At 46.8% G+C, this 16,416-nt stretch overlaps 1 protein-coding gene across 2 annotated transcripts in view; it reads right to left on the bottom strand.

The window, feature by feature from the left end:
• KIF5B (kinesin family member 5B) overlaps positions 1-16,416 on the bottom strand; it is a 1,711,571-nt gene that overhangs the window by 794,512 nt on the left and 900,643 nt on the right. For both annotated transcript variants that reach the window (XM_069648059.1, XM_069648058.1), the window contains exons 14-15: positions 1,823-2,029; positions 1,508-1,651 (exon numbers count right to left, since the gene is read on the bottom strand). In XM_069648059.1, the coding sequence (XP_069504160.1) occupies positions 1,508-1,651; positions 1,823-2,029 (351 nt within the window). The remainder of the gene's footprint in view (positions 1-1,507; positions 1,652-1,822; positions 2,030-16,416) is intronic.

The raw sequence follows: 16,416 nt of genomic DNA, 5'->3' as shown, positions 1-16,416 counted from the left end.
CGCAGGACCCCCCCCCCACCCAGGATGGCAAAAGAAGGCTCAAGAAAGGACAAGACATCAAGAGTTGGTGAAAAAAGAAGACCGGTACCATTTTAGCACAATGGTGACCCATGTGGCACTAAAGATTGGTAGAAAACATCCACTGCCACCATACACTCAGATGGACTGGTCACTATTTACTTTCATTATGATGCTGCAATTTGGAAGCAATCCCACCCTCAAAATTAAAGGCAAGAAACATCACTGAAGCAGTTAGGTTCTGGCAGGAATTATATGAATTTAAACCAAACTGGGTACACTGTTGGGTGGTAGAAGACTGAGTAATTGGGAGAGGTCTAGAAATGAAACATCCTGCTCTCTAGTAGGGCACACAGTTCTGCCTCCGGTATCGAGAGACGGCTTGGTTCAGACAAGGGCCTTTTGGACGGAGAGGGGAAAAAAGGAAGGATTGAGCAATAAAGTACCCCTCCTCCCTCTAAAATGAGATAAGATTTGCAGGTCGCTTTTCAAGTGGAAGCTAAATGTGAGACTTATTTTCACTCAATAGAGGTTACATTTTTGTAACTAATGGACTAATCCCAGAATATACCAATGTGGGATAAGAGTTCGAGCTATGCTGGCATTATGGCAAATAAACGTGTTCTCTGTCGCACTTTTATGGAAGTGTGAAAAACTGTCATCCTACTGAAAGGTGTATTGGAAAGAGTTAACCTCATTCTGGGAGGCAATGTACGCTGGGACCAGTCTCTTAACATGTTATTTTTGCATAAAGGAAGCGGCCTCTTGACACACATCAAAAAACCTTGGCTAGTGAGCACCCTGATAATACCTAAAATGGAAATTAAGCCTTCCGACAGGCCATCAGTGGCATTGTAGCTGAAAGCAAAGTGCCTGCGGGCGAAATTTGGGAACCTTCAGTTTGAACAGAATGACGACTGCCTGGTTATGAGAACATTTGAGATGTGTTTTATGCATAATAAATAAAAAAATAATTTCGCATTTAAATAGCGATACGAACCCTCAGGTATCTGAGCGCTTCTTATTACCCACGGTGTGTGGTGCTCATTTATCGCCCTCGGAAAGGATGAAAGGCTGAGTTTGGCCCTTCCGGGATTCAAACCTGCGTTAGCAAGCTCTGCACGGATGTCAAAGCTAGCGCTCTACTCGCTGTGCCACTTGACCAGAATGCAAAGTAGTTCCTGGGACTTCTATTAGACATGAGCCCACCGCCCCCTCTCCTTTTTCATTCCTCTGCCCACTCTTCCATGTTGCCATTGTTTTTCCTCGTGCATTTCTTCCTGAAGTTATAATAAAAGAGATGGGGTGATTTCATGTACACACTTTTAAGACGTTTTCTGGAATATTGACATACTTATTGTATTATAAATTATGACCCTTTATGGGATGAAAGAAAATCTTTAAAAAGGCAAATCATTGAGAAATTTTTCAGATACTAAACCAATCGTATGGCAACACTACCTTCTATAGATAAACATTATTGGCTTACCTTCACATCATTATTTCCTACAGCAATACCAATTTCTGCAAGGTCCTTCAACAATGAGGTCATCATTTCTGTTGCCCTTTTTTTCTGATGATTAGTCATTTCCTTCAGTTTTTGCAACTCCGAATCTATACTTGATAAAATAACCTAAAGAAATTGATATACAATTATATAAAAATATGTATTGCAAAAATACATCCTAGATCTTCAACCGAGTGGTCATTTTGTTTGTGGCAGAAGAATGGTCTACACAGATCATCAATATTCAAAACAAGCCAATGCAGATGAAAATAGTCAATTCCCTCTGATCTTACTAACCGATTTCTGACTGAGTTCCTCGCTGAGCAGCTCATACTCCTTCGACTTATCTTCTACTTCCTGGGATTTCTGATCATAATTAACAGCAAGTTCTTCCAAGGCCTGCAACACTTCCTTTACTTCTTCCTTGGAAGCATCATTTTCTGCCTGGAGGCGGTTCAACTCTGCTTGCATATTGTCTTGGTCCCTTCTCGTAGATGCTAAAAGCTAAGATGAAGAACAAAATGTCGAGTCACATACCACTTGCAAGATGCCAACTCATGTTACATTACATGAAATGTTTCTACAGAAATTCTTACGTAATAATCTGGTTCATAGGAGAACAATCTGTGCTCTTAGTTTCGTGGTTCAAGAACCTCCTCCCAATCAAGACTAGCAAAAGCAGGATTTTGGTGAAGCGAGGACTCTGCATGTCACCTGTGGACACCAGGTTTCTAAGGCTTTCCTTGTACACCCCATTATAATCTAGTACTTCCGCCAAACTGGTTTAATCAAAACTGATGATGAGTATCTCACCAAAATACATTAATATGGGAACGGAAATGCCAGGAGAAAAACAGTGTCATAGTAATGGAAGCGGTATGTTCATGCTCCGCAAGAAGGAATCGATCAGAGGACTTAACACAATTCAAATGTCTTGCTGCTATTAATTAATCAAGGTAATCAACAAACCTGTGGTAGCTCCATGGCAAACCAGTTGGGGGCTAGTCATCGATTTAATCAGTCAAAAGAAGAGTTGCATTCTAATTATTTGACACCAATTGTTTTTCAAGAATTTTATGTGAACATATGAAAAAGTAAAAGCTACTCACTGGAGAGACTAATACTCCATAGTACTCTTTCCTACATACTTCTGGGATGACGTCCTCTGAAGGCCACAAGCGGCTCCTCTGGGAACAATCATGAAGAAATCGCCTCATCCCACCAACACTAGGGACAAAATCTGAAAGACCAACCACTGATGGAATAGGCGATCAGGTGAGGAGAACGTGTCGTCCCTTCTGAACTCCCAAGGGGAGTCCAGTCAGGGGCGTCACAGTTAAGGGTTGAACACTGAAGGGTTGTGAAGGTATCATGAAGCAGACACAGACAACAGGTTCAAGTTTGGTCAACAAAGTTTTATTGACTCGAAATGTAGGGTTGGATAAAGCCTAACTTGCCATATACTAAGGTGGGATTTCCCTAGCTAAATAAACTAAGCATAGCGTTGGGGGAGTTTTGCTAAAGTCCTACTGGCATTAAGACTTTAGTAAGCTATCCCAGTGGTTCGCAGATCCCCAACTCTTAGCATCAGTCGGTACTAGCTCAGGGCCTTGTTAGTGTGGCAGAGCAGTCAAGCTTATCTTAAGAGAAAGGGGTGAGCTATAGGAAAGTACTCTGAACCTTAGTTAGACAGGCACTGCAAAGAAGGACTTACACATTTATATAAAAGTAATTATTTATTATATTTACACCAGAATCACGTTAAATACTTCAGACGTTTATGGTATAACACTTTAAAGGGCACTTTCACTTTTGTGTTTGTTCGCGGTTACAATTGTAACAAGGTTAGCAAGGGAAAAGACAAGGTTATCGTACTATCTGTAATTGGGCACTCATGCTGTTTTCAACAGATCACTATGTAAGGAACTCATGATGGCAACAGTAAAGACAGGCACAAGCGATCAAAGTTCAAGGGTGTTTATTGAACTTTATAATGGGTTAGAAACGCCTAATCTAAATCTAAGATGGGAGAAAGCTATGACCATCAAAAAATAATAAGGCAGTCCTAGTGGCGTCTTGTCAAATAAAAAGGGCCTATACTAAAAAAAAAAAACACTATGGCCAATCCTTACTACTAAATTACAAAAAGAGTGTGGGATGATGTTCACCAGAAAAGAAAGAAGTGTTCACAAAGATGTTCAGTCAGGATGGTAAGGCTGGGTCTCCCTTCCCAATGTTTGAAGCAAGGGACAAGGCGGGACTCTCGAGCACAGCACACTCCTTGGTCTCGTCAGCATGAGGTTCACAGTTCAGTTCAACAATATCAAAAACTTTCAGAGGCTATGTCTCCTTCTTGCAAAAGTCTCTTGCCTTAGAAGGCCTGTGGTGTTTCACAAAGACAAACAATTGTTCTTCACCTTCCGGATCTCCCCTCAGCCGGGCTTGGATCCTCCTCCCAATTTGGGCCTCTTTCCGTCGGGTTCATTACGGCCTTTCTTTAACACAGTTCATGTATTGCTCAGTTTTATCAGAAAGCATGTTTCTTTCTCTCTAGCTTTCTTTCGGCATCCCTCTGTCGGGTTCACAATTGCCAATTATCACAGTTCACAATCGTAGTGGAAAGCAGGGTTCCCTTCCCCTAGTTTTCCTCTGACAATGGGTCAGAGACTTTCGATTGTATAAGGGATTTGACGGGAACCTTATAGGACCCCTCCAACGCCTCACGCCAACCTTCCTAGTGCCTTCTGGTTGCTGAAGTTTTCAAACAAAACAAGTCCTGGTCAGAGCCTTTCAAAAGAGCGCCCATGTGGCGCCGGACCCCTCTGCACCTGGACCTCAACTGGGCTTTCTTTAAAGTTCAAACATACACACAAGTCCTTTCTTCTTGCGTTCAAAATGTTGCTACTCGAAACCTTGGCCTTAACACAGTTCGGTTTGATATCAGCTTCCTCCAACTCACAGGCTGAGCTGAACCCACTGGCTTCTTTGTTCTCTGGAGTCAAGGACAGTACCATGGTAGCCAGCTTGCCTCTCCGCCTGCGTTATCAAAGCGAGAGGCCCCTGTGTACCATTGAGCTTGGTTGCTCCGCATGCCAGCTGTAACTCCCGGTCTTACGATTTCCCTTCTGGAGGCTTTGCAGGTCTGAGTGGAAAAGGGCAAAGGCAAAGCAAACAATGGGGCCAAACCTGATTTGGCGCGCAGAGTAAATCTCAAGAAGGACCTTTCCACAAAGAAATGGCGAAAAAAGACGACCGGGCCATTTTGACAAAAATGGCACCCTTGGGTGCTTCACTGCAGCTGCGAACGCAGCCCGCGGTAAATGCACACCGCGGTAGTTGAAACGAAAACACTGCCACCAGCCAATCAGTGAGAAAAGGGTAACATAACACATTGTTACATGAGAGGCTATATAAAGGGGATACTAGGTAACCCCTCCAGCACCCTATTGCACACAGTGTGTGCTGGGTCGGGAAAGTTACAAATATAAGTAAAGTCAATTTCCCTTTACCAGAGAAGGGATTTAAACCTTTGGGAAATCTGAAAGACTTCCCTGTGCCACTGCACTGAAGGTGCTGTGTGACACAATGTAAGAGACGATGCCTATGGAGTTTGTCAGACTCCACAACCAAAAGAAACCGTTCAAAATCACATTGAAATACATGAGAGAGAGGGAAAACTAGAGTCTCACTCTCTCCAGGTTAAAGAAATCAAGTCCTCAAAATCCAGCAAAGTTGCTGGGGCTCTCTAAGGTGGAGGGAATTAGCACATTTCTAAGAATTCTCCCTAACAGCTTCCTGTATTGTTTTTAAAGTAGTCCTTCGCCCCCTCTCTGATCTGTTCTCTGAACCCTGCATCTCTGAGGGACTCGCTTCTTAACTTCCAAGTCGGGATGCGTGCCCTAGGGAGCATGATCTGACAGCACCTGAGCTCTGTATTCCACTGCTTTAAATTCACCTAGTGTCTCCTCACCTGTACATACATAGACAAGTCTAGTGTATAGGACTTTAGGGGCGGTATAATGCGAATATCCCCAGACATGCAGATGTAGGGTTCTCCATACATCGGACAATTTGAATAGTTGCAATAACATATTCAAGGCTTTGGCTGGAGGGCCCGCGTGTGTTAATTTGTCAACCAATCTATCTAAGTTAGGGTTCAGCATACAACTAAAGTGTCCGCCCCATATTACTGTAGCGTCCCCGAGTTTACCAATCTGGGTGTATAACGAGCGGCAATATGCTGCGGTATAATGGTTCGGTGCATATGTATTAATAATACAGCACTCTTTGTTCGACAAGCCGTTGGATAATAATCATCCTGCCATCATCGTCCCGAAAAGTCCTCAGGACTTTAAATGGTACCGACGGCGCCACCCATATCAGGACCCCTCTCGCAAACGCCGAGTACGGCGAGCCCAGAGTTGTGATATTCCATTTCTTAGCAAGTGCAATTTGTCAGTCCTTTGTGAGGTGCGTCTCTTGAAGGAGTGTGATGTCAATCTTCTGACGTCTCAAATATGACATTATTCTATTGCGTTTGATATAACTGTTGAGCCCTCTAACATTCCACGAGGCTATTCTAGATCTCCCATCCTGTATAAGCAATTCCATATAACTCAACATTCCGATGCGCATATCATGTGTTCTTTGCGTGGATCTATAGGCTAACACCCCACTAACTACCCCAACTCCCTTACCCATTCCCTCCCCAACTATTTCCCAGCTCAATACCTTGTGCTCAGGGATTCCTGCTTCTCCCCCTGCCCCGTTGCATGTCCAGGGGGCTGGGGTGCCGCAGGTGTATACTCGCCAACTAGTATACAAAAACCAACAAATCCACTCTTGGGAGAAGGACGCTTCTCTGCAGCACGCTCTCAGATGGTATGCGCACTGCTGGCTCCTGTTGAGCATAGGTATTGTTGCCTGCATTCTGTGCAAAAGGTCTATACCTCTCGCCATCTGCCGGGCATGTCGGCTTCGTCCTGTATTTCGCAGGCCTTTCAGCGTGTGTCCCCTTCTCATGTCATTTGTTGGACCTCTTCAGAAGACAAGTTCTCAGTGTCCATCCATGTGTGAGCGTCCTCCAGGTTGTCAAAGAAGATGGCTCTGCCCTTATTGAACACCTTCAGTCTTGCTGGGTATAGTAATATGTACTTAAGGTTTGCTCCTCACAGCCTCCTCTTGACAGATGTGAGGTGCCTTCTTTTTTTTTGCACCTGCAGGTTTAGTCCGGGTAAGCAGTAATATTTGCTGATGCTCGAAGTATTGTGCCGCCCTTCCGAAAATGTTAAAGGATCCTTTCTCTATCTTTGTAATTAAGTATCCTAGCTATTATGGGCTGTGGTGGTTTGGTCATCAGGTATCTATGAGCTCTTTCCACTGTGAAGCCCTGAGTGAGGGTGCCCAGGCCAATTTCATCTAATAGCATGTTTTCGATGAAGTTAGTGGGGTTCGTGCCTTCTTCCCCCTCAGGAAGTCCAAAAATGTGCACATTATTGCGTCTGGCTCGGCCTGCTGGTCTCCTTTTGCTCAATATTGTTCTCCTTGCAGCAATAGGGCCTCTGATGCAGCGTTGTCCGCCAGTTTCGTGGATTTGGTAAAGGTGTCCAATGTCAGCTGCTTAGACTTATTTTTTTGGGCCTTGGACGCCATAGATGAGCTTACTGGACCGGCAATTCAGCTCCCATGCACTTACTTGGTTGCTTGTAGTTTATTGCAGGACGCTAGTCGGTGTCGGCTGAGGACCGAGCGTCATATTCCGGGATACTTGGATTGCCTCCTAGGTGCCTTAAACGGATTCCGCTGTTAGGTAGCATCTTTTATATTGCAGTAATGCTAGTGACTTTGTGCCCATCAAGAAGTAACCATCTGCACAGCGTATGTTTTTCAGCGATGTTACTCATCTTAATTCGTCCCTTTCAGGTTTGCCAGTGATTGCGCACTTACCCTATACATGAGTGCTGTAGGGCATTGTGTGTTGACACAGGGGCTCCTTTTGTGATTCGACTTACGGTTAGGCAGATTGCATGCAATACCCTCTGGGACCACCACACAATTAGGACTACAGGTGTTAAGCAAACCAACCTTTGGTATAAGTCTGTACCACACAGTTTTTGGTAGCGAGCTGAGCAGCCAGGCTTATCTCAAGAGTGAATGTGAGCAGTACAAGTAGTTACACAGAGGACTTTCAATCACAGTGGTTCAAGTAAACACTTATACTTAAGGTTTCTTTAAAATTAATAGGAGCAAGTCCGTTCTGTTCCCCCCCCTAAGTGAACCTACTCAGAGTGACATGGAAAGGTATGCCGTCCAGGGCTTCACTATTGGAGATGCCACTTTCAGGTATCTGGGGATAAACCTGGTGAGACATCTAAACGACCTATATGAAGGAGAAGTCCATAGTGTTCCATCAGTTGTATTGCCCTGGGAATAGATTTCAGCAGATTTGTGACAGGTAATATTACCTTCCTTCTCCCCACTACCATCCCTTCAACCTGCAGGTCAGCTCCGATTTCTAGTGCAAGGGTTTCAAGCGACAAGGCGAACAGTATAGAGGACAGCGGGCAGCCCTATCTAGCACCTCTGCCCAGGGTAAACCATTTCAAATAGTCAGAATTCCAACTCCGAGGCCTTAGGAGATGTGTATACCGCCTTTACTCCATTCCTAAATCTCTCACCCAGCCGTACTTTAGCAAGAACTGCCTTTAAGAATCCCCACTCGACCCTGTTAAATGCCTTTTTCGCATCAACAGACAGGAGAGCAGGGTCCCCTGCCATTGACTTGGATTCATGTATCGGCTGCAGGGCTTTGCTTCAAGCATTATTTTCGATATTGTGTGCTGTAGGAAGTCAGCTCGTAGTGCCCACCAGCATGAGTGCTCTCCCTTCCACATCCCTCCATACTTTAGAAACCTTAAAGTCCATCCCCTACTTAACCAATATCCATACACCCGCTTTCTTCAATGGGCCAGATCTCCAAAATTCTAATCCCCCTCTGGGCTGTAGCACCCTGCGTTCTTCACCTCGAACTTGGTCTCTTGCAAAAAAGGTACGTCCATCCCAGATCTCCGAAATTCTCTGAGCACCATAGACCTTTTTGTGGGGGAAATTAAGTCCCTTAACATTTAGTGTGCAGATTCTGTCGAGAGCACCCACTGACCCATCAGAAGCTCCTGCCATTACCCATCTAGGGCTTGTTTCATGCATGTGATGAACTTTAGCAAATCTGCTTTCCCTGTATAACCAAAAAGATCACTCAACACATGCTTGCATAACACTGCAGATCCTCCCCCCCTGAACCCCCAACGGCATCCGAACCAGCTTGGATAACTTCTTCTAGCCGGAATCGGACAACCAGTGGGAACAAGTACCCCCACCCCCTCCTGAACCTTTTCAGCGTTGCATTCCAGTAACGTCCCAGTGTCGCTCATGATCATGCCGGAGCGCTTTTCAGCTGCCGCTGTATGGCCAGGTGCTCGCCGTCGCACCTGACCTGCTACGCGTGCACCTTCAAGAAATTCTCAACATAGTAGATAGATTCACCGTAGAGTCATCCCTCTGCTTCCGGGGATGCATTCATCATCCTGAACTTCTTATAGCCAGGAATTTGCCTTTGCCTCTGGCCTTTGCTGCGCCATTGCCGGTTATCTTCACTTCTTTCACCTTGGTTTGTGTCTCCATCCTGATCTCCCAGTAAGTCGGCTGTACAGTCCCGAATGTCTTTCTCCGTTTTCAACTTGACCGTGCTTCCTTCCCATTCAAAGGTGAGAGAGAAGGGATAGCCCCATCAGTATCGAAATCCTTTGTCCTTCAGTCACTTGGTGAGTGGGATGCATTTCCTTCTCATGGCCAGCGTAAGAGACGACAGGTCTTGGAAGATCGAGATTCTTGCGGTTTCTAGAGTGATCTGTGCACTGCGCTGCTTGGCCTTATCCAAAACCCTGGTCTTGTCTGCGAAATTATGGAATCGTTTTGGGACCCCCTGCAGTACCACCAGCTCTATTTATGTGATCCAGTTTGGGTTTGTCAATGGAATCGTTCTCGAACATGAGTTTCATGAGCATATGGAGGGTCCTCCTTAGATATTGTTCAGTTCCCCTTCCCTTTCTGGAATACCAAAAATGTGACTATTATTGCGTCTTTCTCGGTTTTCCAAATCATCCATTCTCATGCGCGGCGACTCTTCCCTGGCTTCAATTTCAGCAATTCTGTTGTCCATTTGGGTTTCCAGCGTGGTAAGAGAGGTCTGGTTATGTTCCACCTGTTCTATCCCTTCTTCCATCTTGTCTATCCTCTGTTATTTTATCCACCCTGGCGCCCATATCGGTTGTCATGTTTCTTATTTCAATCAAGAGGTCTGTCACGCCAGCCTTAGTTGCGGCCGACTGCGCCCCGGAGGTTGCCATCATGGGATCTGGGAGGGAGTCACTCTGAGGGTGGGAAAGGGAGAATCTATATGGTGCAAGCTTCTCCTTGATGTTCATACGTGAACAGCTCCAGACCATATAAGGAGGCGAGTCTTGTGCAACTTGGGCTTTTTCCTGGAGTCTTGTGCGGGACAATAGAGGATGTCGGACTTCCCCAGTTGGAGAAGAGGACACACGCGCCTAGGGTGGGGGCATGGCCTTCTCAGTAGTACATGGAGGGTCCAAATTCATGGTATTTCCTCACTGTGCGGGTACGACACCACCGCAGAGGTGGACAAAGCCATCCCGTGTTCAGGTAGCCCTTCAGTCTCCTAGCTCATACAGTTCGTTGCCTGTTTCAAGCTCGAGGTAAGCCTTCAGCCGCTGGTGGGTCCTGGTCTCGTCCCTCTGCTGGCGCAGGGTTTTGAGGAGGGCACACTCCTTACTCTGTGAGGGCCCAACCCTTCAAAACACAGGTGGTCCGCTTTGAGGGGGAATTTATTACAGGCATGCAGAGAAGGTGGAACAAGTCCCCAGAGGTGTCAGATCAGTTACTCATGGTGGGGAGTTGAGGACCTCATAGTAGTCTGCCAAGGGACAGCTCGACATGCTGGGAGCTATATACCGAAGGTCAGGGATGTCGATCTCAGAGGAGGGCACACGCCACAGTTACAGGGGCCCAACCCTCCAGATAGTTCTAGTAGTGGTTTCAGACTCGCTCTCAGCTTGGCACCCATCAGATGTGCTTCCTTTGAAAGATTCTGTGGACTGCGTTGGCAGTGCCTATTTGTCAGACACTCGATGGGCCACGTTCCCTGTCGCATAGGTGGCACTGTTTCCTTGGTCTATGGCAGCCGTGGACCCAATTGCATGCAACACGCGCCTATGAGTCCATGTAGTTCAAGTCTTAATATATGGATGAGTGTACTGAAGAGGTCACCTTGTTTGCTCAATCACCGTCTGGTGTGGAGAGTGCTGTATTGGTACTGCGTGAGCGTGGTCATAAGTGTTCCGATGACCAGAAGTCAGGAGGGCTTCACAATGATTCCAGGAATGTCTCAGTATATATGTCCTTTATTCTTTAGTGTTATATGTTCAATGAAGCCCCCAGGCTCTCTTGCAAGCCATTGTGTCTTTTTACTGTTGGACGCCGGCCATGCGTCACTCTGAATGCCAAGGGACTCCGTGCACCTGAGGTGTGTTCTGGGGGTGTGTAAAACCAGAGGAATTGTGGACCCCGCTGGACCAAGAAGGACCGTTGGTAGTGGCTCCTACTGGTGTGATTTAGAGGGCAGAGGGAGATCGCAGGGTGAATCCTCCTACCATATGGAGTGTTGGTATTACTGGAGCTCCAGCTCCGTAGGCATCCAGGGGGCATATTGCATGCGGACGGGGCGCGACCAGGAGTGATCTCAGTGTGTCTCCGGCGTTGGGCGTTATCAAAAATGTTCCAGCCTCCAGGTCGTATTATGCTATGTACTTTTTTTCTCAAGCCGCACAGGAGGAACACTCTGTGCTACCACGACGTAGGAGAGTCCGGTCAGCCAGCCCCGGGCTTCATGAGTGGGCTACGAGGCCTACCTTCTATCCGACACTGCCTCGCCGGGGTGCCACTTTCGGTGTTTGCACTCATCCGTTCGGCATCCCTGAGGATCAGGGGCACAATATTGCAGAGTGTTGACGTCCGGCCGCACTGTGGGACGACTTACTCCACTCCCGGTCCCCTCAGGTGGTCCGAATGTCCCCCGGAGCACTTCGAGTTCCATGCTGGGTGTTAGGCAGAAACCTGTGCAGTTCCCTTAGGGACCACTGCAAAAGATTTAAGACTACAGGTGTTGGCAGTAAACCCACTTGGTAGCAGTCTGTACCACCCAGATTTACCTGGTAGCTGTGGCTGAGCAGTCAGACTTCTCTCAAGAGAGTTAGGCAGTATGCAAAGTATACTCAATAGGCACTCAGATACAATAATACAAGCAAACACTGACCAGAGCTTTGGTATCAAAGTATATAATTATTTATAAACACACAGTTGAAACTCTCCAGCACTCTTATTGTAAAATATTCTAAACACAGTTACTATTATGATATATACACCCTTTTTTCCCCTATTAGAAAATCACAGTAAAACACCACTTATTTTTATACAGAGGTGAGCGCTTAACTAGATTGCACTCTAATAAGCTTGTGAAAAAGGGAGGGAAAAAGACGGAATAGGAAGAGGCACACCACTCTACGATTCCAGAACACTGTTAGCAAGGCAGAGAGCAAAAAAAGTCACTGGTGAGTCAAAGTCCAAAGGCTGGGCCAACTCTTAGAGCGAGCAGAGCACAAATGCGCCCAAGATCACACAGTTACCCTAGGCTTAGAAAGTCTTGCAGAGGGTTCAGAAAAGCGTTGGGAGAGATTTAGAAAAGTTTAGCCAAGGTGTCCCAGGCTAACCCAGGTTCGAAAGCCGAGGGGTAAATCTACCCCGTACAGTCGGTAGCAAGGGAAGCCAGGCGCGACACGGTACCTTAAGTGGGAAGGATCCTCCAGCGGTGGCAGTTGTTCCTGGTAGTGGGTGCAAGTTGCGTCGTCGTCCAGGGGAAGAGAAGATCTCGACTTGGAGGAAAGATGAAGGTCGTTGCACTACCAGGGCAGAAACCAGCCGCGGAGTTTTCCGGTTAAAGGTGGTACCTTTGTCTCGCGGTCGTGGTAAAACGTGGTATCCCGGTTGCCGAAGTGCTTGGCATGGGCAAGGCGGCCACAAGATACGTCGGGAAAGTGAAAAGACGGTGAAACTGGTTATCCCCACCAGTCAAAGGAAGAAGACTCTCCGGCGGGAGATCTCCTCTGTCGTTGGGAAAAGTGGTGAGGCAGTCCAGCAGGGCTCCACCGGTGGTGGTGTCGTGGCAGGTCGGCTCAGCTTCTCCCTCGTCGGATTCTTAGGTCCTGTGGCGACTTCTGAAGTTCCAGTCCCCAAAGCCCTGCTTTTATGCAGCAAACCCCCATTCACTCAGCCTAGCTGTCACTCAAACATGCCAAGTGGTGAGCCGGCCGGCTCACCACTTGGGCCAATCAGGACGGAGTGCGACTTGAGTTGCCTAGGCAACTCAGTCCAGGGTGCCTAAATTCCCCTCCGCCCCTCCTAAGTACCCCAGACAGAGTGGCACCACTTTGGAGGGCTTCTGTGGAGAAGCCCGCCAAAAAGTGGAACAAAGGGCTCGACTTGGGTTGGAGTCACAGAAGAGAACACAAACGCCATTTTAGAACCAAGTTTTGGCAAAAAATACCAACAGGAGAATTAATATTAATTAAATAAACCAGCGGTATGTTCGAGGCTACCGTAAATAATTAAATAAAGATAGTAGCCTAAAACAATGGGAAATCCCATAGGAAAATATTTGCGGTTGAATATAAAAAGTAGTATCCACTGCCACTAGCCAAAACTCGATCAGGGGGGACGGAGACGTGCCCCCTCGACTAACAGACCGTGGGGCAATCGAATTGCCCCAGCCAGTACGTCCACAATATGATGGTTTGTACTGGTTCTGTTCAGAATTTAAGACTAGTAAAGTCAATGGTGACTTTACATGCCCTGGGAGACAGTAGTCAGTCCCAGGGTATGGAGTCTATACTGGGGGGTCACTATGACACCCCTGTGTCACTGCACTGAGGGTGCTGTGTAACACACATCACAAAAACACATGAAGCCCTATGGAGTAAAAGACCCCATAGCCCATTAAACACTTCTAGATTCAAAGAAACACACTCAAATCATGCCCAAGAGTGAGGGTAAAAAGAGTCTCACTCTTGGCAGGAGAAAAAAATAAACCCCAAAAATCCAGCAAAGCTGCTGGGGGACTCACTAGGTTAGGAAATTCAGCAGTTCCCTAACACTGGGCTCTCCTGCACAGCTGCGCACAACCCAATGGTATCGCCTTGAGCGCTCATCGTCGCAGGAGGCCGCTTCGAGTGACCTCTGTTTCCACTGTGTGCATCTCTGCTAAATCCGCACTGTTTTCTACCAGATTTTTGCCCAGCAAAGGGGGAGGGGTGGGGGGGAACAGAGGCGATGCCTTCAGACAACGATCACACACCAGTTTTCCGAGGCAGGGGGGTGGAGGGGACCACCAATGGGGGCTCAAGCCACTATTGGGACCTATGGGGGCAGAGCTCACACGGAGGCTGCAGTCTTCTGTGCGCCCCCTGGTGTCAGTCTAGAAAAATGGATACCTCTCATGATTGGCGGCAAACTTATTTTGGTGGCCGTGGGCCAACCGTCTCATGCACGATGTGATAGACATACAGGTTTCCCAGTTTGCCAATGAACGACCATTTTGATGTAACAAGGATCGCCATTTTGTTTTCTAACAATTGCTCATTGCTTTCTGTTCAAATTGCTTTGCAGCACATTTTCTGCTCACACTGCTCGATTGTTAATATTGTTACCTGAACGTGAAAGGACAAGGCCGCAGGGCCGCGAGGCTAATAAGAGTTTGTTGAAACACAACGCAGGGAAAGCCGGGAAGGAATGCCCGGCTCCCTCCCGAATGTAGCCTTGAAGCAGAGCTGCAGGGTACTTCATCATTTCACAGCTGCCAGCCAGTCTCGTTATATGTTAGAATAAAGCAGCTAAAGGCTTGAATTATGCTCTTCTCAAGGCCCCCCTTTACTAAGCCCTGTAGAGCGTGTCGACTCCCAGGACACGAATAGCACCTCATAGATAGCAAGGTCTGGAATGTGACTCTTCCCCCGTATGTAGCTCGCTTCCAAGAACAGAAGCACTGTGTTCTGTTCAACAACTAAAAGATGCCTCCGCACTTGCAAAATTGCATATTGTTACTAGAATAGATATTTTAAGGTGTCATATTTGTCGAAAGTGTCCATCATCACACAGAGTTCAAAGAAACCCAATAAAGGGGGGTGTTAAACATGTCATAGCTGATTGTAGGATATGCATTCTGTATACATGTAACCGATGTATGTAATTCACTCTCTTGCGTCCCTCGAGGTCTAGAGATACACGTTGCGGGGCATGAGACCGAGTTGGCCAACTGAGACTATTTGCTTTGCAATAAACCCTAGCTTTGGGAATACAACCTCGTGTCTGGCGTATCTATCGTGTGTGGTGACTTGCCTTGTTTCCATAGACGTAAGGGAGCCCTAGGGGCCCCTTTCACTGGTGGCCAGTCAGAGACTCGCCTTTTGAACAGTTTTCTCCCTTTCAGCCTAGCTGTCAATCACCCAGCAGGGTGGCTGTCCTTGCCGGACAGTCAGCCAGCCAAACATGCCAGTGTGCATTTGGGTCTCCTAGGAGACTAAGCACAGGTAGTTTCAGGCAGCGGTCTTCAGTCCTGAAGCCCGCCAAAGGCATACGAACAAAGGGACCAAACCTGGTTTGGCGCCCAGAGACAAACACCAGAAGGACCTTTCCAAAAAGAAACGGTAAAAAAAGAAGACCGGGACCTGTTTAAAAAAAAGGGCTTAAGGCGCCATCTTGAAAAACATGGCTCCCGTGATTTTTAGCTACCTGTGTTCGTGGTCGGGAAACATCATGGTAGTTTGTTGTAAAACCACTGACACCAGCCTTTTCAATAGGAAAGGGTAGCATTTGACTGCTACATGAGTATTTAGACACACGGGATACTATATAATCCCTCCAGCACTCCATTATAAGATGTTGTGTGCTGGGTCTAGGAATTTGGAAAGACTAGTAAAGTACATTATCTGGGAAACAGTAGTTTATCCCAGAGAAGGTATCTAAACCTTTGGGAAGTCTAAAAGACATCCCTGTGTTACTGCACTGAGGGTGCTGTGTAACACACATGAAAAGATGATGCCTATGGAGTTATCTAAAACTCCATAATCAATGAAAACAAGTGAAAAACACACATCAAAAAAAAGTTCACACTCTTTCCAGGTAAAAAATCAAGTCCTCAAAATCTAGCAAAGTTGCTGGGGGTCTCTAAAGGTGAAGGGAAATAGCACATTTATGAGAATTCTCCCTAACACGTACTCAGAGAAATCCAATTATTGTCTCCAGGCCGTTATTATATGACCGCTGTGCTTCCACCTCTGGTTGCTATCCTCGGGGTACATATGTGTGCAGTCTCTCACCCCTCCAAAGATATTGCACCCAACTGGGCCTTACTTGCTGGGGTAGCCAGTGCGACTCCGCTGCTCCCAGTTTCCACCTAGGTATACAGTCTCAGTTGGTATTGTTACACAGTTAACTTAGGTCCTTCCTGTTGATACCGTGTTTCATGCGCTCAGGCGCATTCAGTGCTTCCCCCCTGCTCCCTGGCTGTCTCTGTATGGGTGTAGATTGCACTGCAATCGGCAGTGCCTTCCTTTATTGTGTTACGAGGGTATGAACACTCCTGTGCTGCCCGTAACAGGACTGTTTGATACCACTGTTCAGTGGGGTAGCTAGCATCAGAGTGCTACTTGCAGTGCTACCTGAGGCACACAGTCTCGTTTGGTTCCCACTTATGGGGCATAGGT

Source organism: Ambystoma mexicanum, chromosome 2q (assembly GCF_040938575.1).
Source record: "Ambystoma mexicanum isolate Mex_15411 chromosome 2q, UKY_AmexF1_1, whole genome shotgun sequence".
In the NCBI taxonomy this organism is placed as follows: domain Eukaryota; kingdom Metazoa; phylum Chordata; class Amphibia; order Caudata; family Ambystomatidae; genus Ambystoma; species Ambystoma mexicanum.
The sequence above is the reverse complement of the archived record's forward strand: the minus strand, read 5'-3'. Positions and strand labels throughout refer to the sequence as shown.